Genomic DNA, 27,612 nt, shown 5'->3' with positions numbered 1-27,612 from the left:
AAAACAAAAAGTGTTACCCTCTCTAGTGTGTCAAGTAAAAACCTTGCAAAGCCCTCCACATAGCCTGCCCAGTTTTAAGGTCCCGACTAGGAGTCTTTCAGCTGAGGAAATGCAAAAACCTTAAACCAGCAGAGTTAGTTGAAACTGCAAAGAATTATTTTCCACCTAATGGAAGGCTCACCAAATTCTTTGCTCCAAAGTGGGGTTAGATGAATGCAGTTATTATTTGCTGAGTCCACTGACATACGTGTCTTCTACAAGGGCAAGAACAAGACTATGTTATGTTATGTTATGTTATTTATATTTTTATAGCGCACAGCTGCCCCAGCAAAGGGGCGTCCTGGCGCTTTGACAGACACTATAACATAACACACAATAAAAGAAGGGGCAACTATTCAGATACGGGAAACAAGAAGGTTTTAATTGCCTGCCGGAAAGCGAGCAGGTCATCAAGAGCTCGGATGCGCACCGGGAGCGAGTTCCATAACCCTGCCGCAAGCACCCGGAAGGAGCGACCACCCATTCTGCTCAGTTTAAAACGGGGGCAAACTGCCAAATGTAGCGCCTCCGATCTCAAGGATCTTGACGGGATATAGGGAGTGAGTAGGTTGGCAAGTGCCGGCGGCGAGGAAGATTTCAAAATTTTAAAGGCCATACACAGCGCCTTGAACTTAATTCGCTGTCTGACCGGAAGCCAATGTAGGGCCACGATACTACCAGACACTGAGCAATGTCTGGGGAGGCCCACAATGGCCCGTGCCGCGGCGTTTTGAACCCTATGGAGCAAATATAGGGTCTTAAGTCTGGAACCTACCAAGCTTCCAAAAATTCATTTAAAAGTTTAGGAGCCTGTTAGTGAGCAAGGTGTCTAGGGTTTCAAGAAATACTGGTGTATGAAGATTGTACATGTGGTATATGCTAGGTCTTGAGTGGTGCCCTGAGGGAGGAATCTGGTGGTACAAGGGGAGTAGAACTTATCGCTCACTGGGGTGCCAATACAAAGCATGTTTTTGAAGTAGCTACACCATCTCTTGAGATAATGTCTAAGCATCTCTTCCAGCATTACTAGGGTCCAGCAGACTACAGATTGTCTCCATGAGCATTCTTAGCCTGCTGCAGACAACACTGGATCACTGTCTGTACACTCTGAATCTTCTACAGTGATCCTAGTGTCATCTCTCTGTGTACTCTTAGGCTGCTCAAGTCAACATATTGTTACCTCTCTGTGAACTCTTAGGGTACTTCAGTCAATGTAGTGTCGCCTATATGTGCTCTCTGGCTACTCCAGTCAACATAGTGTCACCTCTCTTTGCACTCTTAGGTTACTTCAGTCAATGTAGTGTCACCACTCTGTGCGCTCTCTGGCTGTTCCAGGCAACATTGTGTTACCTCTCTGGGCACTCTTAGGCTCCTCCAAACAACATAACATCACCTATTTATGCATTCTTAGTTTGCAGCACACAACCAAGCGTCATTGTTGTCCACATTCCTGTGATGCAGCAGATAACATCATCTGGACTCCTATAATCATGTGGACTACGCATCGCAGGCCAAGAATGAAATGAAAAAACAGCAGAGAATGAAAAAATAAGCAGCCAGACTGTTTCAATTTAAAGAAATCTTTTCATAACACATTTGTTATAAAATAATTCTACTTGCTTCAATCCGTGCAGAGAATGCGGTTTAACATCCTTAGGGCTGTTTTCAAGCATTAACAAGAACAAGACGAACTATCTCCAGTCACTGTTCATGAACTTGAGAGCAACAATACAACTAGTTCTTGCCATGTTCCACTGAAAGGCCCACTCTGGGGAATATCATCCATAGTGCGAGCCCAGATCTGGACCACTCTGTGCCCAAACCTGAAACATTAACCCAACTTGGCAAATTTAAAAACATTGAGAACAATTCTCTTCAGAGAAGACTTCCGAAATATCTATGAAAACTCACCAAGAAGGAATAAGACTCCTTTGCATGCAATTTTACCCTTGCCAAGGCTCAGATATGATCATCCATCCGAACGACCCAAAACCCTGCATCCTTAGTCAATTGACATTTAAGAAAGGAGATGATTTGTAGCCAGAAACTACAACCTATATTGCTATCAACATCGCAAAGTAGCTATATGTCCTTCACATATTACACTGTAGCAGATAAAATAGCATGAGCTCTCTGGACATATTCAGATCTGTAACCACAAGCACCAGAGTTCATCTGCCATAGAGGTTTTTTGAAAACTTCCTTCACACTTTTCAATGTTATCACTGTGACAGTTGCTAATGAAGAACAGGTCTTCAGCTATTACAAAAACACAATGCCCCCCCCCCAGGAATTGTTTCACAATATTTCAATAAATTTGATTTAGTCACAAAGCAGTGATCTTAAGTCTACAGATGCAAGGAAATACGATTTGTCGTGTTATTTATTCACAATTTAAAAATGAAACATGGCAACATACATACTACTCATATATTAACACCTAATTGTCAGTAGTATAAAACACTTTTCGCTCCTATATATGGACCAGTAAAAAGACCATACATCACATTCTCTTTAGAATATCAATGAACCCATTTTAAGGTCATAACCATGATTCTTATATTTGCGAAACAGTGTTTGGCTGTCGAGGTTTCGGTCCCTCGTTGGTCTATACAATCCCTGGGACCATCATCAGGACGGACAAGTCGCACATCAATATCAATCACTTCCAGCCGGATTGAAACTGGCAGTAGACGAATACAGAACGCGGAGAGCATAAACTTTAAAGTGATTTAAACGCTATTGTGGAGTCTCGTTATTAAATTCAAGATATTGGTGATTTTGTACGATAGGATCTTGAGTCGCGTGGAGAATTTCAACTTCCGGCTGGAAGTGATTGATATTGATGTGCAACTTGTCCGTCCTGATGATGGTCCCAGGGTTTGTATAGACCAACGAGGGACTGAAACGTCGACAGCCAAACACTGTTTCGCAAATATAAGAATCATGGTTAGGACCTTAAAATGGGTTCATTGATATTCTAAAGAGAATATGATGTATGGTCTTTTTACTGGTCCATATATAGGAGCGAAAAGTGTTTTATACTACTGACAATTAGGTGTTAATATATGAGTAGTATGTATGTTGCCATGTTTCATTTTTAAATTGTGAATAAATAACACGACAAATCGTATTTCCTTGCATCTGTAGACTTAAGATCACTGCTTTGTGACTAAATCAAATTTATTGAAATATTGTGAAACAATTCCTGGGGGGGCATTGTGTTTTTGTAATTGATAATACTCAGTCCTCGCGGGAATATTGGGTGGCTCTGTCTTGTTCAGAAAGTTGCAGCTACTCAGGTGTCTGTAAGATGTGCATGATCTGTGCCATCATCAATGAGTGACTGGAGCCAGAACTGTAGTTTCTGCGAGAAGGTGAGCAGGGGCTACATATGGGTGCTATAAACCACATTCTATCCTGGGGTGCCTCGTTAGGAACATCCAAAGAGGAAGCAATGGGTGCATAGCACCATAGGGCCAGCCACTCAGTGCAGGGATCAGGAATCTAGAGTCATTGTTGTTCATCATATTCACCTCACTTATTTCCCTCAAGATGAAGTCAGAGACATCCTAGGAAGGAGAAGCCATTGGTAAGCCTCAAATCCTCAGAGAATGTGATTCTGTAAAATCCTCAACTGAGCGAAGGCCATGCTTGTCCCGAAGAGACCCAAAGATATAATTTGGAGGGGATCCTGTAAATAAGGGGACTAAAGATCCATTATGGCCTTGTGGGAGGCCAAAGTTGTTGGCCTTTCTTTCCAGGCATGCATGTCTGATCCAAAACAGAATCAACTCACACGTTCATGGATTGCGGGTGTGATGTGAATCAGCAGAGGGAGTGCAACAGATCACACTTGTATAGTGTAACTGTTTCCTTTACGACTTCCAGCATTTGTTGGTACTAGCAGACTAAGCTGCGCATTGTGGGATTTGCAGTACTCAATGGCTGAGAGAAAAGGTTACTACCCAAATAGGTCATTGGTGACTCAAGACATGTTTGGTGCCTTTCGTACCAGTACCTTTAGAGGAGGCAGATTGGATCCTTCTGCTGCTCAATGATGGGAAAAGACAGGCGTGTGTAATGGTGCCAAGAGTCTGTATTGCACATGATTGGAATTAAGGCCTTTTAGCAGATGACTGGTTTCTGGGTATTCTAGAGCCTTGGATCTCCGCCATTATTAGCTAGGGTACCTGGGTTTGATAAACCTCAGTTATATCCTGCAAATAAAAGGCCCTATATAGCGTCGGCTGTGGAGGCCACAAGGTCCTATTTAAGAGACTCTTCTACAATGGAGCAGCCAGGACCATAAAGTAGAAATATGGATTTAAGGCCCTCAATCTCATGTATATCTTCATTTATGATAATGATGCATGCATTGTCCAATGTTTGCTATTACTTTAATTGCAAGAAAACAAAGGATGAAATGTATATTTTTTTTAAATCTACAACCTCTAGATAAAATAGTTGCAAATTACTGGAAACTTTGTGAAAGGATTGAGAGAGTTGGCTGAAACCACAAGGGCACCATGGATGTCTGCAGTATCTAGCAGGTATAAGTCATTCACTATAGGGCAGTATAAGGTATTCATGCTTTTGGTCATGTGGGCTGATCTATGCGATATCTGGGACATATGTACGCATCACCTTCGGGCTCTGAAAAAAATACCAATTGGTCATACTCGACTACCCCTTACTTACTCTGCCATTCACGGCTAGAATAAACTTCAAAATGGCACGCTGCACCTGCAAAAACCGTCAAGGGCCAGCAACAATCTACCTACTGGACTAAAGGGCAGGCGAGCAACCGGCCACCTTCTCGGGGTTGCCCTGGACAAAGTTCTCACTACTATCTCTACAACACAACTTATACACGGCTCAGCTGTTTGGTTGGGTGCGCGATTTACATACCACACACATATACATCCTATGTGAGGGGCCCGCGACCAAGAAACAACCTCCCCCAGCGCATTCACAATGCCCTGCTCCTTTAGGACAAGCCAGAAAAGCTGCCCTTTCATCCAGCCTCGTCTCGACAATGGGGAACTCTAGAGCATTGTGTAGTCAAACAATCCTCAATGCTGGAACCAAATGTAGCACCCTTACTACTGCCAACAGGTTGCCAGTACAAATGAGGCACCCTTACTACCCCCAACAGGCTGCCAGTACAAATGAGGCACCCTTACTACCCCCAACAGGCTGCCAGTACAAATGAGACACCCTTACTACCCCCAACAGGCTGCCAGAACAAATGAGACACCCTTACTACCCCCAACAGGCTGCCAGAACAAATGAGGCACTCTTACTACCCCCAACAGGCTGCCAGTACAAATGAGGCACCCTTGCTAACCCCAACAGGCTGCCAGTACAAAAGAGACACCCTTACTACCCCCAACAGGCTGCCAGTACAAATGAGGCACCCTTACTACCCCCAACAGGCTGCCAGTACAAATGAGACACCCTTACTACCCCCAACAGGCTGCCAGTGCAAATGAGGCACCCTTATTACCCCCAACAGGCTGCCAGTACAAATGAGGCACCCTTACTACCCCCAACAGGCTGCCAGTACAAATGAGATACCCTTACTACCCCCAACAGGCTGCCAGTACAAATGAGGCACTCTTACTACCCCCAACAGGCTGCCAGTACAAATGAGGCACCCTTACTACCCCCAACAGGCTGCCAGTACAAATAAGGCACCCTTACTACCCCCAACAGGCTGCCAGTACAAATGAGGCACCCTTACTACCCCCCCAACAGGCTGCCAGTACAAATAAGGCACCCTTACTACCCCCAACAGGCTGCCAGTACAAATGAGGCACCCTTACTACCCCCAACAGGTTGCCAGTACAAATGAGGCACTCTTACTACCCCCAACAGGCTGCCAGAACAAATGAGGCACCCTCTCTACCGCCAACAGGCTGCCAGTACAAATGAGGCACCCTTACTACCCCCAACAGGCTGCCAGTACAAATGAGACACCCTTACTACCCCCAACAGGCTGCCAGTACAAATGAGACACCCTTACTACCCCCAACAGGCTGCCAGTACAAATGAGGCACTCTTACTACCCCCAACAGGCTGCCAGTACAAATGAGGCACCCTTACTACCCCCAACAGGCTGCCAGTACAAATAAGGCACCCTTACTACCCCCAACAGGCTGCCAGTACAAATGAGGCACCCTTACTACCCCCAACAGGCTGCCAGTACAAATGAGGCACCCTTACTACCCCCCAACAGGCTGCCAGTACAAATAAGGCACCCTTACTACCCCCAACAGGCTGCCAGTACAAATGAGGCACCCTCTCTACCGCCAACAGGCTGCCAGTACAAATGAGGCACCCTTACTACCCCCAACAGGCTGCCAGAACAAATGAGGCACCCTTACTACCCCCAACAGGCTGCCAGTACAAATGAGGCACCCTTACTACCCCCAACAGGCTGCCAGCACAAATGAGGCACCCTTACTACCCCCAACAGGCTGCCAGTACAAATGAGGCACCCTTACTACCCCCAACAGGCTGCCAGTACAAATGAGGCACCCTTACTACCCCCAACAGGCTGCCAGAACAAATGAGGCACCCTTACTACCCCCAACAGGCTGCCAGTACAAATGAGGCACCCTTACTACCCCCAACAGGCTGCCAGTACAAATGAGGCACCCTTACTACCCCCAACAGGTTGCCAGTACAAATGAGGCACTCTTACTACCCCCAACAGGCTGCCAGAACAAATGAGGCACCCTTACTACCCCCAACAGGCTGCCAGTGCAAATGAGGCACCCTTACTACCCCCAACAGGCTGCCAGAACAAATGAGGCACCCTCTCTACCGCCAACAGGCTGCCAGTACAAATGAGGCACCCTTACTACCCCCAACAGGCTGCCAGTACAAATGAGGCACCCTTACTACCCCCAACAGGTTGCCAGTACAAATGAGGCACTCTTACTACCCCCAACAGGCTGCCAGAACAAATGAGGCACCCTTACTACCCCCAACAGGCTGCCAGTGCAAATGAGGCACCCTTACTACCCCCAACAGGCTGCCAGAACAAATGAGGCACCCTCTCTACCGCCAACAGGCTGCCAGTACAAATGAGGCACCCTTACTACCCCCAACAGGCTGCCAGAACAAATGAGACACCCTTACTACCCCCAACAGGCTGCCAGTACAAATGAGGCACCCTTACTACCCCCAACAGGCTGCCAGTACAAATGAGGCACCCTTACTACCCCCAACAGGTTGCCAGTACAAATGAGGCACTCTTACTACCCCCAACAGGCTTCCAGAACAAATGAGGCACCCTTACTACCCCCAACAGGCTGCCAGTGCAAATGAGGCACCCTTACTACCCCCAACAGGCTGCCAGAACAAATGAGGCACCCTTACTACCCCCAACAGGCTGCCAGTACAAATAAGGCACCCTTACTACCCCCAACAGGTTGCCAGTACAAATGAGGCACTCTTACTACCCCCAACAGGCTGCCAGAACAAATGAGGCACCCTTACTACCCCCAACAGGCTGCCAGTGCAAATGAGGCACCCTTACTACCCCCAACAGGCTGCCAGAACAAATGAGGCACCCTCTCTACCGCCAACAGGCTGCCAGTACAAATGAGACATTTACTGCCGACAACAGGCTGCCAGTGCAAATGAGACATTTACTGCCGACAACAGGCTGGCAGAACAAATGAGGCACTCTTACTACCGCCAACAGGCTGCCAATACATTGCACACCAAACTATGCCCCGTCACAATTAGGTGACTCTACCTATACCACACGAAAGTGATGTACCAACTGGGTACATGTACCCTATCGGCCAACATCAAAGTTAAGAAAAACGTTAACCCGCTGACAGCAGGCCCTGAGCTCTCACTGAAAGTGCCTAGAGGCAACAGTCACGCTTTTCGTTTTACACAAACAAATAAACACAAGCAGGTTTAGGCTCACATCCTGGACAGCCAGACATTACATACTTCCGTTCTGTACCTCTGCTATTCCCTGTGAAGGCCGTGCACTGCATTCACAAGGGCAGGTAAGAGAAGTCACAATTGCGCAGCCCATGGGGGGCATTGTAAGGAATCGCCGGAAAAGGTACCAGGATTGGCTTCATGGACACGCAAAAAAACATACCGGGGGTGGGGGGGGTGGTCGGGTCGGATCTGTGGGGTAGATTCTTGCTGTTACCTTTGCACTCCTAGAATGTTTTGATGTCAGAGCCTTCTTAACACCCACCCGCTGGTTGTCTTTTCATTTTACGCCATCCTGGCCTGCCAACCCTAAGCTGAAGTATTAATACACAAGAGAGGTAAAGAGAGAGCGCGAGAGATGCACTGGGAAGGGATGCGCAGGAGGGACGCGCGTGTGCATTGGCTGCGTCTCAAGATCTGTAGGTCTCTGCAGGGTGGCACTGGCAACATTTCCAATAGTTCGGAAGAAAGATGCATTACTCAGCACCTTTCTGCCCCCACTTCAGGGCATTTTCCACCCTTGATCAATAACGCTGAATCCTGCTGAGCGGGTAAGAAAGGTTGGAATGTTTACCATCAGTGGAGAAGACTTGGCTGAGGGCCTCTGCACACTCCTGCTCCATGGGTGCCTCTGGGGGGAGGCGGGTCACGGTGGCAGGACAGCATTGGTGGTCACTGCCGAGAAAACAGATGCGTAACGCTGGCGCAGCCCCCACCCGTTATTTCACGTCTTTAGGGGAATGCAAACACCACGGTCCAGGGCTGAGCGGTCTCTCTTTGATGACGTGAGCAGTGGGAAGGAGCGAGCTGCACTCGAACAGCTGGGCAAACCCAACCAAAACTGTGCTTGTTCGATGCAAAAAAAAACAGAAAGCAACGGGCTGCAGTAATGAGGCGACACCACAGGGTGAGCCCTTCCAGGAGAGGAGGACCGAACACATCACTTTACACATCACGGGGTGGGGAGAGGTCTGGCAGCCACACACACACGTTACCTGCAGCCTGTGAGGCTGGGCCCTAAGCCTGGGAAGAGTGGCTGATGCCAGGGAAGAGATGCAGGCATGGCATCCGCCGGCTCGGGGATGAGTGAGGTGCTTGTGTTGTGGTACAGGCAGGAAGTGCACGCCTGACACTGGGAGGGGGCGGGGCCTCGCAGCATCCAGCAGGCAGGCTGCTGGTGGCTGCATGGACTGTCGCTCAGCAGCAGGCTCAGCTCAGCTCAGCTGCTTCCCCTTCCCGCAGGGACTGACTGCTGCGAACGGATCCCGCTAGGAGGATGTGGGATCGAGGGATGCGATGACAACCCGGAGCCTCGCCCACCTTTTTAACGCGTCCCTGGCACAGCCAGTCTCCTGTGCGATCGCACAATTGCTTCCTTCCTTCCTCGCGCAGCTTGTGAAGTTTTGCACCCACACATGGCACGTGACCTGCATCTCAGCTGTATGACCTCATTCTTTCCGTCCCTCTCTTTTGTTCAATCCAGGGCGGGAAGGGCTGGAGATGCCCCATCCCTGCCACACTTTGGATGGGCAGAGCGCCTGCTTCTGGGCACACGTCCTGGGTCTGTGCTTAAGTAGTTCAGGCAGTCGGGGCCTGTTAGAACAGCACAGCAGTGAGACAGGCACCTGCATTAACAGAGGCTGAAGTTTCAAGAGATTTCACTTGCATTCTGTTCTTCCAACCGTGCGTTTACAACCGGAGAAGCACAGCTACAAAGGCAGAAAACAAAACATGAAAGGCAAAGGCAAGCGTTTTATCTTCTGTAACATGACATGTTTGAAAGCACCAGTAACAAAAATCACACATGCTGCAACAATTCACTCAGACTAAAGAAATAAGGGCCACAGGTAGTAAACGTTTTAGCAGTCGCAAACTCTCTGATCTAAAAAAAAGAGTGTTTGCGACGGCTAAAAAGCGATCTGGTTTGTACTAAACCTGTTTTAGGCGTTGGTACAGTTTTAGGACTCATTTCCATAGCATGGAAGTAAGGTCTCTTTCTACTGGTTGAGCCTCTTCCCTGTTAGGGGGACCAACTGTCATGGGTGAAAATTCAGGATGGTAAGTGTAAAAATTCAGGACAAAAGGTCAAAATTCAGGACAAAATTTCGGGACAAAAGGTACGTTTAACAGACACATCCGAGGAGGTTGTGCGATAGTATAAAAGTAAGTAAATAGACAACACTTAATTACAAGTCAAAATAAGTTTATATTAGGTTGAGACAATCGTGCACTTCGCGTTTTTTGGGTATGCGCGCAGATTTGAGCAAAAGTGCAGGTCTTTTTGCAGTATTTCATATGATAATCTATTAATATGATTACTGCACTGGGTTGTCCAGTCTGATATTTTGTATACAACTCATGGTCCTGAACAGACATGTTTGGTGAGAGAAGTGGTCGTGAAGATCTGCTCATGTTACTAGCATCTCATATCTGAGTGCCATTGTGGGATGTAAAGCAGCACACATAAGTGAACTAAAGGGAGGATTGCTGTGACGAACCCACTATAGGGAACGCATTATAGGTGTTTTAACAAGTGGAACTTAAAATATGGAATCTGACTTTGCTTATGGGGACTTCGCAGAGAGTTGCACTAGCTGACGCAAGTCACAAAGGTTCTTTTCCCTGCAGCTTTCTTAAAGAAGGTACTGTCGATACACTATTACATTGTTTATTTTTAAGACCTTGCCTATTGTTACAAACACAATGTACATCTCAAGCACAGCTCGTGGCACTATGAGGCTCTCCCTAAAACTTTACACCTAAAACAAAACATGCAAGCATTTACAATTACTAATGTAACATTCAAGTAGCAGTTGGGTGTCACTCAAAATGTCATATACATGATGTAAAGACCCCACATATAAGCACACAGCAAATACAGAATAGTCGCACATAGGCAAGGGAGTCGCCAGAAATTTAAAATACCTCCCACTTTGAACTAAAGCTCTTTTGGCACCAAGAAAACAAAGTAAGTCATCAAACCCTCCCCAGAAGTGCTCTCTTGTCCAAGGATATAACCATTCATCCTTCCATCAAACCCCTGATATCCACCATTACACACTTACATTGTCATCCATTAATTCTTTCAGCCATCATTCCGTTTTTCACCATTCATTCTGTCCTTCCATTCGTGTTCCCATCCATATCCAAACCTAATCAACCATTTGCAAACCAATCCATCATCTATCCTTCCATCCATCATTTAACTCATCCATCCACTCTGTTCACTCATGCATCCACTCTTCCACCCACCCATCCATCCATTCACTCATCCATGCAGCCATTTATCCTTTTACCCACCCTTTTCCTTACTCATCCATCCACCTAGTCACATATTCGTTTACCCTTTCACTCATCCTTTGTTCCAGTTCTCTACCATCCCTTTCATTCATCTATCTTTACATTCTTCTTTTCACTCATCCATGCACCCGTTTGCCCATCCATTCTGCCAATCATCCATCCATACTTTCACTCATCCATCCAACCTCCCGTTCTCTTTCCATTCCCCTTTCACTTAGCAATCCATCCTTCCATCCACCCTTCACCCACCCATCCATCCATCCATCTACTCATGAGTTCATCCATTGACCCTATCACTCATCCATCCATTCACTCATTCATCCATCCAGTCACTCATCTATCCATCCTTTTGTCCATCTACCCTCTTTCACTCACTTGTCCATCCTTACATTGACCCTTTCACTCATCCATCCATCCACCCTTTCACTTATCAATTAATTAATCCATCCATCATTTCACACGTCCATCTGCGTATTCACTCGCCCATCATCCACCCTTTCACTCATCCATCCTTTCACTAATCCATCCACCCTTTTACCCATACATCCATCTATTTACCCACATCCATCCTTCCACACACGCATCCATCCTTTCTCTCCTTATCCATCCATTCATCCTTTCACTAATCCATCCAGTGATTCACCCATTCCTTCAATTACTCACTCACCCACCTTTTCACAATAATTATGAGCTGAGCCTTTGTCTACTGAGCCCACCTTTTCACAATAATTATGAGCTGAGCCTTTGTCTACTGAGCTGCAGACAGAATATGCCCACCAAGAACACAACCCTTGCTGGGGGTGTGGTGGGGTGAGGGTTTACTATGCCCCTGCAAATAGGCAATCAGAAAACTTGGAAGACATGCATAATGCACAGTGCCAGGACGTGAGGTGACTGTGACATTGTGTTGTTTCCAAGGCTTTAAGTTAGATAAAAAAAACTGTGGTGTCTCTCCAAGGGGCGTGTCTGATGTAATTAAGGGCATGACTTAAAACACGTAGGCTTTAAGTATAGCATAGTGTGCCGCCGGACTGGTATTTTATTGTTTCTGTCATTGCATCCAATAACATTACACCTACAACAAGCCATGACTATTGGCTTTGTCAATGGGTGTTAGTTGCATAAAATAAAAAAGCAGCAACTATGGCTTCATGATATATAATATTGAAAATGGTTCAGCTCTGAAATGATGAGACTGTGAAAGAACTATAACCTCTTCTTTTTAACTTCTTTCGCCAGCTTATTTTCATGAACTGGCACATAGCAGCATGGAGGTTTTTGTACATTTGTTTTGTACATTTCTTCCATCTGGCAGAATGCCCTGCCCTAGACCGCAGTAGGAGGCCCACCACATGCAGTAAGAGCACAGACTGGCCCATTGTCATTCTGTGTGTGGCAATCAGCCGCATACAGAATGACAAAGGGTGGGGTGGGGCTGCTGCTGTGCTCAGAGGAGGCGTGCGAGGCGGTCCCATCAGGGAGTAGAGGCTTCTCGCAGGGACACAGTGCAGTTTCCCAAAGCCCAAAATTATGGACAAAAGGCGTCATAAAAGGGATCGTCACGAATAACGGACGTGAGGTCCAAATTACTGACGCTCCGTGAAATTTACGGATGGTTGGTCACCTAATTCCCTGTTGTCCTCAGTTGGAGAGTAAGTGGAAGACAGCCTATGATTTTCCAGTACATAAATATTATTGTTCACAAATTCCAAAACAAGAGAAAAAACAAGCATTCGAATAGCCTGAATAGAGCTGGGGGGAACCACAGGCTTGGTGTGGCAGGATACCCGCCAGTTTATGGTGTTTTACGCTAAATAAAGTCTTAAGTGGTTACATAAAATAAGGGAAATTGCTTGTGGAGAAGACTAATAATAATATGGAAGTTCATTTAGTAAAGATTTTCAATTCGGTAAGCACGGTCTACACGGGAAATGGTTGCTACAATCTTAGTTCTTCTTCGGAATGTTCCCATTTCAGAAATATGTAAAGCAACTACTTGGAAATCTGTTCATACTTTTACTAGACATTACTGCCTAGATTTAGACTCCAGAGCGGATACTCACGTAGGGCAGGCTTCTTTCAGGAACCTTTCGAGGTGATTGTTGGAGCTGTTTTTATTTCATGTCCACCTGTTTGTGGGATGGGTTTGCTATTCTGTTCAGTGCTTATGACTATTGATGTGGATCCCCTGGAAGGGAAGGAAAAGTTACTCACTTGTAATCCTAGTTCTCATCAAGGAAAATCCTCATCAAAGTCATAAGCAACCCTCCCACCTCCCCGGACAGGAACTATAACAGCTCTCAACAATTGCTCCACCCAAGATTCCTTTATGTCCGTAAAAATAACCTGTCCTAACTGTCATGTGTGAGACATGATGGGATATACAGAGTATACTGTGAGACTCTTAAAGGCACAGTGCCAGTTTTCTATTGTATGCTTTTCATTACAGCCTATTCGCTAACAATGTTTCATATTTCCTTTTTTTCCTTTTGAAAAGGTTCTAAAAAAAATTCTATGGGCATCTGAAAATTCAATTACATCGGGCCATTTTTTTTAGCATTTTTTAGGTTGCACATAGCTTTATAAAGTACTATGGTACAAATTCTTCTTATACATAGATGTATACTTTTTAAAGTGCTCTGGGACCCTGGCACATGGGTGGGACTAGTCCGTGCTTAGGACTTTTAATGAAGATCTCCTGGAAGAGAATGGGCATGATGCGGTCAAAGCATTTACTTGCCTTGTAACTTAGCTGCAGAGTGGAGGACAGTTTTGACGTACACTAAGTGGGTGAGGTGGATTCCTACTAAGAATGCACTGCCAGAGTCCAATTGTGAGATGACAGGAAAAGGTACAACTGTTTTCCGAAGATCAGTTGGAAGTAGATGTCAGAATTTATTAAGATGATGTAGATGGTCAGGCTGATTTGGAGGCCTTGATGAGGGATGAAGATAAGACTAGAATCAATTGTAAACTCGAAAGAAACGGCTGACTGAAGATGTGCAAAAGGGAAGGGGTCCATCAAGATTCAGGAGATTGAAGAGTAATACCTTCAGTTTTCACGCAGATGTTGAGGCCAAAAGGAACCATGTTTTATCTGGGTACAAAAAGAGAACGTTAATTTTCATCCAATTTTGAAGTCAAATGAGGCCACTTGTTATGGTGAAAATGTCCTGTATGAAAGACATTTTTAGATACAGTTGTGTACCATCAGCATACTTATCTATATTTATTACATAATCTTTTAATATCAGACTCAGAGGCTCTAATTAGATGTTAAAAAGATTGGGAACTAGGATAGAACGTAGCATAATATTTTGGCTTGGTCCGAGATCTGACTGCCAGGAAAAGAAACAACACTTGTTCCTTTGATATCCACACGATTTACCAGAACTGGTGCTAGCCTTCCATAGTCGATTGTCTGTAAAGCTGTAGCTAAGTCAATGAAGATGGTTAGGGACGTGTCGCCATTGGCAAACACGTGTTGAACATCATCAAATACTTTTAGGGTAGCCTATTCTATGCTAACATCAGTGCTAGTGGTGGTTGAGTGATCACATTTTTCCAACAATATAAGAAACCAGTTGGTCAGTTACTATTTGTTTGATTGCTTTGCCCGTCCAAGGGATGTCTGAAACAGGGCAAATGTTGGCAGAGAGTATAATCAAGGAAAGATTTTTTTGAGGATTAGGGATATATTGCTCACTTTTAATACTGATGGGAACATTTCTTGGTTTAGATAAGCATCGATGAGCTTGCCCCATTGTTCCAGGAACAGAGAAAAGTTGTATTTAATAATTTTGGCTTGAATAAGAGCTTGGAAGTAATCAATAAAACATTCGTAGAGATAGTGGTGAAAGACTTCCAATTCTTGAAGAATTTAGGAGGAAGGATGATGGACCTGGTGTTATCAGGTCAACACTGTTTCCTATGCCACCACTGCGCAAGCCTTAGTAATCTCGTTGCCGAAACCCGGAATGGATCCTACAGATATGGCTAACTACCGTCCTCTGTCGTTGTTGTCCACAGAGTATAAAATATTGAGTAAAATACTGGCTAATAGGCTGTTCCATACCTGTCGCGACTGATTCATATAGAGCAGACTGGGTTCCTGCCGGGACGGAGCACATCCTTAAATATTAGAAAAATACATTATCTGCTATCGGAAGCACCTAAGCGGTTTCCTCACGCCGGCTGTCTCTCCTTGGACGTTAGACAGGCATTTGATTCGATAAGCTGGAATTATATGTTCCGGGTGTTGTTGAAATTCGGTCTTCCACAAGGATATGTGGACTGGTTGCGCCTATTATATACAGCTCCAACAGCGCGAACCAGAACGGGTGGACATATCTCGGATGAGTATAGGATCCATAGGGGAACTAGACAGGGCTGCCCGTTATCGCCTCTCATTTTTATTTTAGCACTAGAACCGTTGGCTTTTAAAATGAGGCAGGATTTTCTGGAATGGGGGATCCCGATAGGAAATACGACACATCTTTTCTCGGCATACGCCGATGATATCATCCTATATATAAAAGACCTTCGATTGCCTTTAAACCCTATAGCTGCTTTGTATACACAATTTGAAGGGCTGTCTGGCTTAGCTCTCAATATAGCAAAGTCGCATGCTTACTTCTTCACAGAACATGTAGATGAGGTGGAAATAGATTTCGGGGTAGCAAAACTGCAGATAGCACAGTCGACATTCAAATATTTGGGGATCCAGATCTATAGGAATAATGCGGATATGTTGGATGGCAATCTTAACAGAGCGATTAGGGCCCTAAGATCTAGTGTTGCATTCTGGACTGCACTGCCATTATCAGTAATGGGGAGAATTGCGATAGCGAAAATGGTGGTACTGCCCCGTTTATTGTATTATTTTACTAACTTGCCAATAACAGTCCCACAGGCCACTTTCAAATTGTTAGACACTCTATTAATAGATCTGATATGGGGCAAAGGTAGGAGGCGCCTTAGCTTAAAAAAACTACAAGTGAGTACTCGGGCAGGTGGGCTGGGAGTTCCGGACCTCCGCACCTACTATTATGATTGTCAACTACAGTGGTTGTCCGACTGGGTGGCGGGACGAAACCTGCAGGAAATAGGGTATACACAGGAGGATATTGACGAAGGGAGGCTGCATACGTTGTTATTACCTAGACATGTAGTGCCAAAAGATCTACCCCCCTTATTGGATACGGCGCTTAAAAGCTGGAAGGCGGCACTGCGATACACGCATACACCAGTTGCATATGCCAGTAATATTCCACTATTGGGAATACCGCTGGCTAGTGGTTGTAGGAGAGTGGGGTCTGCAATCCTATGGTCACCCCAGATTTTTGCTTTTTGCTTCACTGGTTTACGACTTTCCCTGGCTGTGGGCCTGCTAATCAGACCCACAGCCTAGCTGTTCTCTCTCTAAATTAACAACCATGTACTTCAGGTGCATTTACCAATTGGTACTGGGACACCTTATCAGTCCCTGTACAGTATACCTTAGGTATCCAGGGCATAGGTGTACCCAGGGCCTACCAGGGGCTGAAGCATGTATTATGCCACCCCTGGCTGGCCATCTAAAACTGACACAACTGGCTGCACGACAGCTGGGGCAAGGTGGTGTAATCACCCTTTGCTGTAGATATAGTATACCTATATCTAACCCTAAAATGGACACATATCCTCCCATCAGTCACTCCTATGGCAGGCCTTAACAATCCTGAAGGCAGAGTGCTTGGAATTATGTGATGTGGTGCTCTGGCATGAGCTGAGCCCGTCTGCAGCTTGCGGAACCAAGTCCTAATAGCTGTTCCATGATAACGCTGTACCATATACTCTTAAGTGCATTATCAACCTCGCGGTTAAATGCTAACTCTGGTATAACGTTATCAAAACATGTCGAGTAAGGTGTCATACGAATTGGAATACTACCCCCTCGCCCATTCTGGCGACAGGGGTAGCATTCCACCCTTCTAGAGGGGCACGACATGTATGTAACTGTGAACCCCGGTTAAAGTTAACTCAACCCTTGGCATCACAAAATGGATGCTGCCACCACAGACACAAGTCTGACCTCCTGGTGCTGGGAGTCCTTCCAGCGAGGGAGGCTTGGACAAAGGGTTTCCTGCCTTGGGAGGTGCTAGCACCACCCCAAACAGGATTTTGTGTATTGGGTAGGATAGGCCTGAAAGGAATGAGACATGCCTGGGGCACACAAGTTGCCCTGTGCATACACCGGTTCAAACCAGTTGCTGGGGCATCCCTGCCCCAGCTCTGGTGCGAAACCGGACAAAGGATAGGGGGTGTAACCACCCCCCTTCCTGGTCCCACCCAGGGGAGGGACCTAGTCAGTAGTGCAGCCCCCTTTAGCAGGATAAAGGTAGGAGCTGGTCCCATTCCAAATTAGATTAATCCTGAACTACTCTACAAGAAGAAACTCTGGACTTCGACGTTCTGCTCCACAGAAGACTGAAGAATCTCCCTTGTGGGCAAGGAGTGTCCACCCTGCATCTGCAGGCACCATCAAGCGTCCAGCGGCTTCACTTTGTCGTCTTCCCTCGAGGATCCAGACTTCAGAGCCCGATGAGACCCGGATTCCCAGACCTCTCTGACCTCAACCTACATCTGCAGCACAGCTGAGATCCGTGGGTGCGACGAGACACGTGGGACCGGCCATCTTGAACGAACCTGCACTTCGCTTCCAGCACGACTCCCGAGGTAAACACGACCAAGTGCTTTGGGGACTGAGAAGCCCCAGCCCCGAGCAGCCCCTGCACCGAAGATCAGCCCTCCAGCATCCACAAGATCTGCGTGGGGCCCTTCTGCTTGTTTGCTGCTCGACGCGTTGTCTGGTCACTTGCCGGCTGGCTAATGGCCTCCTAGACGACGAACTTTGAAATCTTTGCTGCTGGTCTGGTTGCTCCAGACTGGCCCTTGCTCCCTTCCAAAAGAGGGGCACCCCGGACTCTCCTAGTCCGCACCAGATGCTTTCTCCACTCACCGCGTGGGTTGCCTTTGCCAAGGCCTGTTGACGCCGATTCCGGATCCAACACCGCCGACAGCGAGAGCCTGCGTGGGACAGCTCGTGCCTCCATCCTGGTCGTCGAAGACACCTCCTGGTCTACGTGGCTGCAGAGTCAAGCGTCCACTCTTCACCTGATCGCGACGACGATATCTGGTTCCTTCCTTGTTCCACTCCAGTCACTGGCTAGTGACTTTGAACATTGTCCCCTCTGCTTTCAGGTCTTCAGCTCTACGGATCCACCCTTGGATCCCACCGGACATCTTCCTCCTGGTCGCCTGCAGCATCTTTTCTTTCAGGCTCCTTTGACTTCAACGCGAGAACCCGACGCACTTTGACACCTATGCACCCGCAGCCCGTGGGTGAGGTAACAAGAGCATTTTGGTGCTCAAGGGTAGTTTAACTGTCCTAGTGTCTGGTTCCACAGTCGTTTTAGTCCTAACTAGTCAGGATTGTCCGTACTTACCTTGAACTTGAACTGTACTGTCCATAGACGTTGTTACGCAACTCGCGTGTGAGTTCACACTCTGCACACGCGTTCCGTGGGCCTCCTATTACTTACCTAGAGTTAGTGTAGCGTGGTCCCATCGATCCTACAGCCTCTGGACAGCTCCATTTCTTCTATCGATTTCCTTATACCATTTACTTAGTATATGGTCTGCCGTGCCCCTAGGGCACCATTGTAATTTTGTGCAACTTGTATTTTTCTTAAGAGATTGTCATGTGCTTAGCCCTCTGACCTCATAAAGAGTTCAGAGGTGTTTGTTATTAATAAATATACTGTTTATTTTCATAACAACCTGTGTGGTGTCCTTTCATCTGGTATTCAAGGGGTTATATTGTGGTAAAACAGCTGGCTTCACATGCCAAAAGAGTTTAGCCTAAAACTGCTTTGTCCATGCTACCATTAGGATAGCTGGTCTATAAGGTTGACTTACAACCAATCACCATAAGGGTTGTTTGGACTGATACAAGGTGATCACTAGAACTAGTGAGCATCATATATCAGGCCAACTTCTCACAGTGGTACACTCACAAAACGCAGATTCGCACCTTGGGAGGAAGTGGGGATTAGCACGGCGGGTGACTTATTCAACACCGAGATGCTATTAGACCACAATGCATTTGTACATGAAACGGGTGCACCCGCTCACTTATACTTGTTATACGCTGCACTGTTTCAGTTTGTTAAAAAACACTGGGCGCCGCAGAGGATGGATCCGCCCAGCAATGAACTAATTAAGATGGTGCATTATATGGGGAGTGGTAGACACCTGATTCGTTGGTTGTATACGGGACCCATTGGAAACATTGAGAGCTGCTTGGGTGGGAGATATAGGCAGGGACATCACAGACAGGGAATGGACGGTAATAACAAATCGTCCCAGAAAGGTGTCAAGAAACTCCAAATTCAAATTTATTCAAACAATGGTGTTGCACCGTGCCTACTTTTCCCCAAGGCGGTTGGATAAGATGTTTCCGCAAACGCAACATGTCTGCCCGCGATGTAAGACAGTCATATCCAAAGTGGAAAAAGATCAAAGGGGAGGTGATCTGGATCACAAATTGTCAAGAAGGGAGGCAATGCTCATTGTAAAATTTAACACCGCAACAGATGGCCTCAACGAACTGTCTGAAATCTATAATCTAAGCTAGTGACACAAACACCAATTGGAAATCCGGGACCCAACAGGCTGGTCTATCACTAGAATGCATGGCACCGGTCTATTAGTCCTCTTCTGTCAAATTCAAAATAACTCAGGAAGTGAGAATGTTTTCAGCATAACCCACACTCATAAACTACCGGGGTTTTTTAGAACTCCTGGACCCAACAGGCTGGCCCATCATATACCACCGGTCCTCTGCTGTAAACGCTTAAAATAAAAAGAAATACACACGCCCTTTAAAATTCAGAACGTGAGGATTCTGCCTTTTTTAACCACATCCCCCAGAAACATCGGGGCTTGGACTAGAAAATCCTATGTAAACAGAAAACTCAGGACGTAAGGAGTCATTCTTAAAAACTACATCCCCCATCAACTCGGGGTTTAGACTACAACTCCCAGATTCCCTGCGAGAACATGAAACCTAAGAATCAGGAAGAGCACAAGACGTGTTTACCGAAGACGCTGTAAACAGAAGTCTTCCGAGGCAGACGGGTCAAAGTCATCGGTCCCGGTCGCGTTGACAGGTAAGACACAGTTGAAGCTCTGCCTGAATGCATGACGCGAATGCGTAAAAAGAAAAAAACGCTAAGACTGCCAACCTGTCTCCCCTCTTCCCCCCATCCCCTTTTTTCAGCACGCACCAAGGCGAGGGACCAAACGAACCACGACAATTGATATTCAAGGATTATTTAAAGTAAGTGGACTCCTATTCCCCCCAATCTTCCTTCGTGGACCAAAATAGCCCCTTGGTAAAACCGTCTCCTTATATTCAAATTCTTTAGTGCAAATTCAGCGTGAAACCCCCACCGCAAGCCTGCAGAAAGACCCTGATAAGTCCGAACCCTAGTGTTTGAATATATGAATGTCGGCTGACACTACAGTTAAGAGTTTATTAGATGATGGTGATACATTTTGTTCTGTCTATAACATGGTTAGAATTGGAGTATAGCGAGGTCCTGGAAAAGGGTAACAAGTGGTGCTTCTATTGATTTTTTCAGCATTTGACGACCGAATGAGCCTGGTGTCCCAAACAAGTTGGAGGTAAGAGAGGCGTTAGTTGTTGCAAGAGGGGAAAAGGCAAACCAAAAAAGAAAGAGACTAATTAGGTTATTTTCTATCTTTTTCCCACAGCTCGTTCTTTTTTGTGGTCCTGATGAGAACTCTCTAATTGTCTGAGTTCGAAACGCGTAGACCGCCCCTGTTTTCTTGCCATAAAAGCTCTGCAAAAAACAGTATTGCTTGAACTTTATTTTATAAAAAAGAGAACTTATATGAAACGTTTATCTTTATGGCAAATAAGAAGTGATGTGTATATGTAAAAAGTTTCAATCGCTGTAAATATTGTGTTGTAGTGTAGGATGAATGTGTAGAGTGGGTATGAATGCTAGGAAGAACACACATGTGAATGCTCTAAATGTCACTTTTTGTTTGGATTTGTATTTTTGCACAAAAAATTTTAATTGTTTGATCGCCGCTTTCAAAAAACAAAAATTGAAAAATAATTTTCTTTAAAATGAAATATCTGGAATAAATAAATTCCTGATTTAATCGGACCAAATAATAGTCCTTGTACCTCCCTTTTTGTTTTTTCTCAATCAGTGGTAGGCAATTGGGATTAGAAATAACAGGTCGCAGTATTGGCAATTGTTGTGGTTATATTGATTTCAAAGGCTTGGCCTTACTGCTTGGGAGCAGAACCCAGTAGTGTTGTTAAAAAAAAAAAAAACGCGATGTAAGAAGGCAGGTGCAGACCTGCTGCATATGATATGGGCATGCCCGATTATAACTGGATACTGGAATAACGGTTAGGACCGTAACTGGAGCGGTAACGAAGCGTGAGATACAGGATACAGTGGTAGAATGCATATTGGGACTACACAAGCATGCATCTAAACATAAGGTCCAATACCGGTTCATAGACCGTGCATTAATATTAGCTATTAGAATGCTGACAATGCGGTGGAAATCGACTAAGCCCCCCAATATTTTACACTGGAGTGCAGAAATGATACGAAGGAGTAGCGCAGAGGGTGCAATGTTGCGGAGGGAAGAAATGAGAGGGTTACGTAAGACGCCGATATCATTAGAATGGGAAGCCATGCTAGTTGCGCTGAAAGAAACTGAGATGGACCGGATTAACTGAGGACCGTCCTCTTGTGTTGAAATGTGTCGCCCATGCTTTGTGATTGTATGTACACGCGATGAATGTGTGGATATGCCTGTATATATATGCTACTACATGTCAATGTAAATATTGGTAACGGTTATGACACTGTATCACAGAATGAACCTGCAGTCAATAGTTTGGGGAGGGGGGTTCAAAGGGGATGAAAATAAAAAAAGGGTAACTGATATTGCAAATAAGTATACAGGTACACATGTGCTGTTTGTTATAGGTGGAGCGGATTAACAACTGACCTACTGCTGATGTACACATTACGAATATACACTGTCAAATACATTATGACGAATGAGATCTGTACGAGCATGGATGCTGTACTATCTTTGTAAAAATACGGCACATGTTGTATGTTTTGCAAACCGTCAAGTCCAATAAAATCTGTTACAAAAAAAAAAACACTGTTTCCTATTTTTCAAATTTTGTTTGTAAAGTTGGTTAAAAAGCTATAATTTTGGATAAGTGGGGACTCTGTTGGTTGTTCTATTCTGGTTATTTTATTTCTAAGACTATTGTTTTGGATACATCTGTAGATGAATTTATTTGGTCGTGTAGATATTGTGACTTCACATTTTGAATGAGGGCTTTGTTTTCTCTCATAGCCTTCATTAATTTGGTGAGTGCCTGCTCAATGTTTGTCTTACACATCTAGTGTGATGGTTAAATTTCTTTTTCTATTTTACTTCAAACATATGCTACAGAAATGAAACGAAGAAAACATGCCGTAGTCTAAACATGGCTGAAATATGCTGGCACATAAAAAACCTTAAAAATAACCACTGCATACAGTTTTCATAGAATAGTACATTTACTTCCTATGAGGTAGATGTGCTTACAACAAGTACAGCAACCCTCTTAGTTTTAAAACCCATCACAGAAAGCAAAGAAAAAATACTATCGGCTTTGGATTACTAAAACCAGAAAACATAGATTAAACACACATGAATGACTAAAACAAAGGTTAAAGAATGCAAAGAAGTAGGCATTGGTTGACTTGCTATGACACTGGGAAGTTCCCTTCGTTTTAGGAAGCTTTGTACATGTGGAAAGACAAAATGTGTCACACAGAACAAAAGAGGCTGAAGTGGGCTTGCCCATTGCTCCAGGCAGCATGCTTTCGTGGGTGAAAGCACCATGTGAATGATAGGTGAACAGAGCAATTTATTAAGATGGATAATCCAAAACCCATCTATGTATCTATTTTTTATTAATGATTTTTTTAATTGCATGAGACTAATGATCCTTGAAAGGTGTCTCTAAACCAGACCTAATTACTAAAGCAGTTCTGGCTTACTTGAATGTTTACAACCGAGGGCATTTAAAATAGCTTTGGGTCTTAAAGGATATGCTGTAGAAATTGAAGTAAATCAAAGAAGACTTAGTTTTTAGGGCGAGCTGGCGTTGGAGCGCTAAGCGCTCCCGCCAGCGAGTTCTATAGTCACCGTGTTAACTGGCAAGGGAGATGGAGCTGTGCACGAGCCGCTACTGGCCTGTGCACGAGCCGATTCAGCTCTGTGAACACGCACGTCTTCCTGCTGCGCCCGAGCCGCCTCCCGCTTGTTCTTTCAGCAAATATTCTCGGAGCCCTAGGGCAAAGTTACCGAACAGCACAACAGGTAGGCTTTTTACATTTATGAAGACAGTATGATAGGCCTCGCACACACACCTCCCCTTCCAGTGCCATACTAAATCAATCTAGCAGTGTACCCTAGGTATTGTTGGGTACAGAGTATTTGAGATCTTGCTGTTGGCTATGGGTTATTAACGATGAAAGTATTCTCAAGCTTTGTCTGCGCAATTACATATTTTGTGATGATCATCGTGATTTCCTGTTTGGGTTTTTCGGATCCAAGAGAGGTGTTAACAGTCCATAAAGTTGATGTTTATAAAACTGTAATAAAGCGTCCTGTCTCTTTTTTGTGTTAAGCTTTTTTTTGTTTTCTACACGTAGTATATATATATATATCTATACCTATATATATATATATATATATATATATATAGTCCAGGGCAGACAACCAAAGGAAGAAAATAATTTCGCGAAAGGCGTGTATTGTATTGTAGCTGAATGTATATAGTGCTTCTTACCTCTGAGGAAGTGCACTAGAAGAGGGGTAAGCACACTTACAGAGTGCAGATTCAAAGTGCAGATTCAAAGTGCAGTTTCAGAGTGCAGATTGAGAGTGCAGTTTCAGAGTGCAGATTCAGAGTGCAGATTCAGAGTGCAGATTCAGAGTGCAGATTCAGAGTGCAGATTCAGAGTGAGAGTGCAGATTGTGAGTGCAGAGTGCAGATTGAGAGTGCAGATTGAGAGTGCAGATTGAGAGTGCAGTTTCAGAGTGCAGTTTCAGAGTGCAGTTTCAGAGTGCAGTTTCAGAGTGCAGTTTCAGAGTGCAGATTCAGAGTGCAGATTCAGAGTGAGAGTGCAGATTGTGAGTGCAGATTGTGAGTGCAGAATGTGAGTGCAGAGTGCAGATTGAGAGTGCAGATTGAGAGTGCAGATTGAGAGTGCAGATTGAGAGTGCAGTTTCAGAGTACAGTTTCAGAGTGCAGATTGAGAGTGCAGATTGAGAGTGCAGATTGAGAGTGCAGATTGAGAGTGCAGATTGAGAGTGCAGATTGAGAGTGCAGATTGTGAGTGCAGAGTGCAGATTGTGAGTGCAGATTGTGAGTGCAGAGTGCAGATTCAGAGTGCAGATTCAAAGTGCAGATTCAGAGTGCAGATTCAGAGTGCAGATTCAGAGTGCAGATTGTGAGTGCAGAGTGCAGATTGTAAGTGCAGATTCAGAGTTCAGATTCAGAGTGCAGATTCAGATTCAGAGTGCAGATTCAGATTCAGAGTGCAGATTCAGATTCAGAGTGCAGATTCAGATTCAGAGTGCAGATTGTGAGTGCAGATTCAGATTGAGAGTGCAGATTCAGATTGTGAGTGCAGATTGTGAGTGCAGATTGTGAGTGCAGAGTGCAGATTCAGAGTGCAGATTCAGATTCAGAGTGCAGATATTGTGAGTGCAGATTCAGAGTGCAGATTGTGAGTGCAGATTCAGAGTGCAGATTCAGAGTGCAGATTCAGAGTGCAGATTCAGAGTGCAGATTCAGAGTGCAGATTCAGAGTGCAGTTTCAGAGTGCAGTTTCAGAGTGCAGATTGAGAGTGCAGATTGTGAGTGCAGAGTGCAGATTGAGAGTGCAGATTGCGAGTGCAGATTGCGAGTGCAGATTGTGAGTGCAGATTGTGAGTGCAGATTGTGAGTGCAGAGTGCAGATTGTGAGTGCAGAGTGCAGATTGTGAGTGCAGATTGTGAGTGCAGATTCAGAGTGCGAGTGCAGATTGTGTGTGCAGATTCAGAGTGCAGAGTGTGAGTGCAGATTCAGAGTGCAGAGTGCAGAGTACAAATTCAGAGTGCAGAGTACAGCATGCAGATTCAGAGTGCAGAGTACAGCATGCAGATTCAGAGTGCGGAGTGTGAGTGCAGCGTGCAGATTCAAGATTCAGAGTGCAGAGTGCAGATTTAGAGTGCAGATGCAGAGTGCAGTTAAAATGTTGCTAGGCTAGGGCTTTAAAGACACCCCAAACGTGGAAAAGACTGCTGTTTTTCTTTGGTTTTGTCCAATCTTGTCCAGACGGTCACGCCTAGTATTTTTTTGCAACTATCTTTTCTCCTAAAACATTAATATGCAGGATTGCTGAGGGGTCTCCCCTGTCAGTCCTCGTGGTTGTTTTTTGTGAAGCCCCTGCAAGAAATGGCCATAAAACAATTGGCTGTTTCAGTTTTCTAGAAACACCACAGATTCTGCTTGACCTGGGCGTGCTCCATGACTTGCAAGTGGAACTTCACAGACAACTACATAAAAAAAAAGCATTTGCAATGCAATAGGTCTCGCATTTGCGAAAGTTTAACCTATTGGCATTGTAAATGACAATGCCTTTTATTTATGTTTTAAAAACCAACACATAAATAAAAGACATTGCCATTTACAATGCCAATAGCTCAAACTCTAACAACTGTGAGACCTATTGCATTGTAAATGCTTGTTTATACTGGCAAGAGAGTTCAAGTAGTTAATTCACTCACTGCAGTGTGTAATCACGTGTAACAAACTTGAATCACCATAAAATAGCTTAGATGTTGAATGTGTCTGCTGTAGAGCACTGCATGTAACATTTTGCTCACTGGTTTGTATTCTATGTTATGCAGCACAGTGGGTTGATAACTTTGTTGCAGAGATCTTGTGTAACTAGTGAATCAGTTGTTTAAAGCACCATGGCAAAATAGCCTAGGGCCTTCTTTACACTTTGGTGTGTCAGATATCCCTTCTGGTATTATAGGTGCCATGGGTTATAATACACTTGTAATAAGGCAGGTGGGACATCCGTCATATTTAAAATCGAGCATTCCATCCAGCAGAATCCAGCGATTTGCGACTGCAAAAAGGCTTTTTGTAGGCACAAAACTAACTTGCGATTCAGTGTATTACCGAATCACAATTTAGATTTTCAACCAAATACTGATTGAGTAGTTTGAAGAGGCGAAATTCCAAATACCGAATCGGATTGGTATGTATTAATGCTTTGCGACCAAAATCCTGTTGCAAAAACAATAATGCTTTTCTGACTACAAACATGTAGTGGTAAGCCATTCGCAAATGTGAAGGGGTCCCCATGGTACTACTTCCCTTTTAAGAATGTTGAAAAAATATTTTGAAAGAGTAGGAAGTGGTACAATGTTAGTTAAATTTATTTAGTAAAATTGTTATTATATTCTTTAAACACATCCCATTTTCAAATAGGGAAAATAGGCTGCATACATTTCTTTTGCTTTAGACTGACCTCAGCCCATCCTGTAACAGCAGCGTTTCCTAGAGTCACAATTTGCGACCAACCTAATTAATATTCATGCTGCATGATGAATTATGACCCACTAGGAATCAGTACTTTCCAATCTGACCTATTAGTCCATAGGTTGGTTTGCAAAATACCACAATAGTAGCAAATTGCGACAACTATTTTGCAGCCAGTGCTCTGTACATCTGGTCCTACATGTCTTTTGCACCTGCTGGAAAACACGGCATGTGACCTCATGCCGTGTTACCTGCCGTGTGACTTCGAGGCAACAATTTGAATCCTTGCAATCTGGACTCACTTTTTTGATATTTAAAGGTTGATAAAATGGGTTCCGCTGAATAATAATAAACACATAGGGGTTGATTAGGATCGCGGATTTTCCGCATCCTCCGGGTGGGTGCGGAAAATCCGCTGCGGACCCACCAAAGACCCACCGCCAAATTAGGATGGCTGGTGGGTCTTGGTTTCAGTCCGCCGCTTTTCCGCCGCGGTTGGCTTAGAACCGCGGCGGAAAAGCTCTAATATGGTGGCGGTGTCTCTCAGACACCGCCAGACATAGGGATGGCTTCCCAGACATGCTTTTCCGCGGTG

The 27,612-nt window shown here is 45.0% G+C and overlaps 1 protein-coding gene across 5 annotated transcripts in view; it reads right to left on the bottom strand.

Moving 5' to 3' along the window:
* Window positions 1-27,612, bottom strand: part of LOC144785799 (uncharacterized) — a 672,618-nt gene that overhangs the window by 478,020 nt on the left and 166,986 nt on the right. The window contains exon 1 of one of the 5 annotated variants that reach the window (XM_078664622.1): window positions 9,331-9,402. The exons of 2 other annotated variants lie outside the window; for them this stretch is intronic. Coding sequence is in view for 1 of the 3 variants with exons in the window: in XM_078664620.1 (XP_078520746.1) it covers window positions 8,585-8,633 (49 nt within the window). In the remaining 2 variants the exon portion in view is untranslated. Of the gene's footprint in view, window positions 1-8,584; window positions 8,790-9,005; window positions 9,133-9,330; window positions 9,403-27,612 lie in introns of those variants that run through there. 2 more of the 5 variants (XM_078664621.1, XM_078664620.1) reach the window with 2 other exon arrangements.

The sequence above is a fragment of the Lissotriton helveticus genome, chromosome 10, assembly GCF_964261635.1.
Source record: "Lissotriton helveticus chromosome 10, aLisHel1.1, whole genome shotgun sequence".
In the NCBI taxonomy this organism is placed as follows: domain Eukaryota; kingdom Metazoa; phylum Chordata; class Amphibia; order Caudata; family Salamandridae; genus Lissotriton; species Lissotriton helveticus.
Note: the sequence above shows the minus strand (reverse complement) of the source record. Positions and strands in the feature narration are given on the sequence as shown.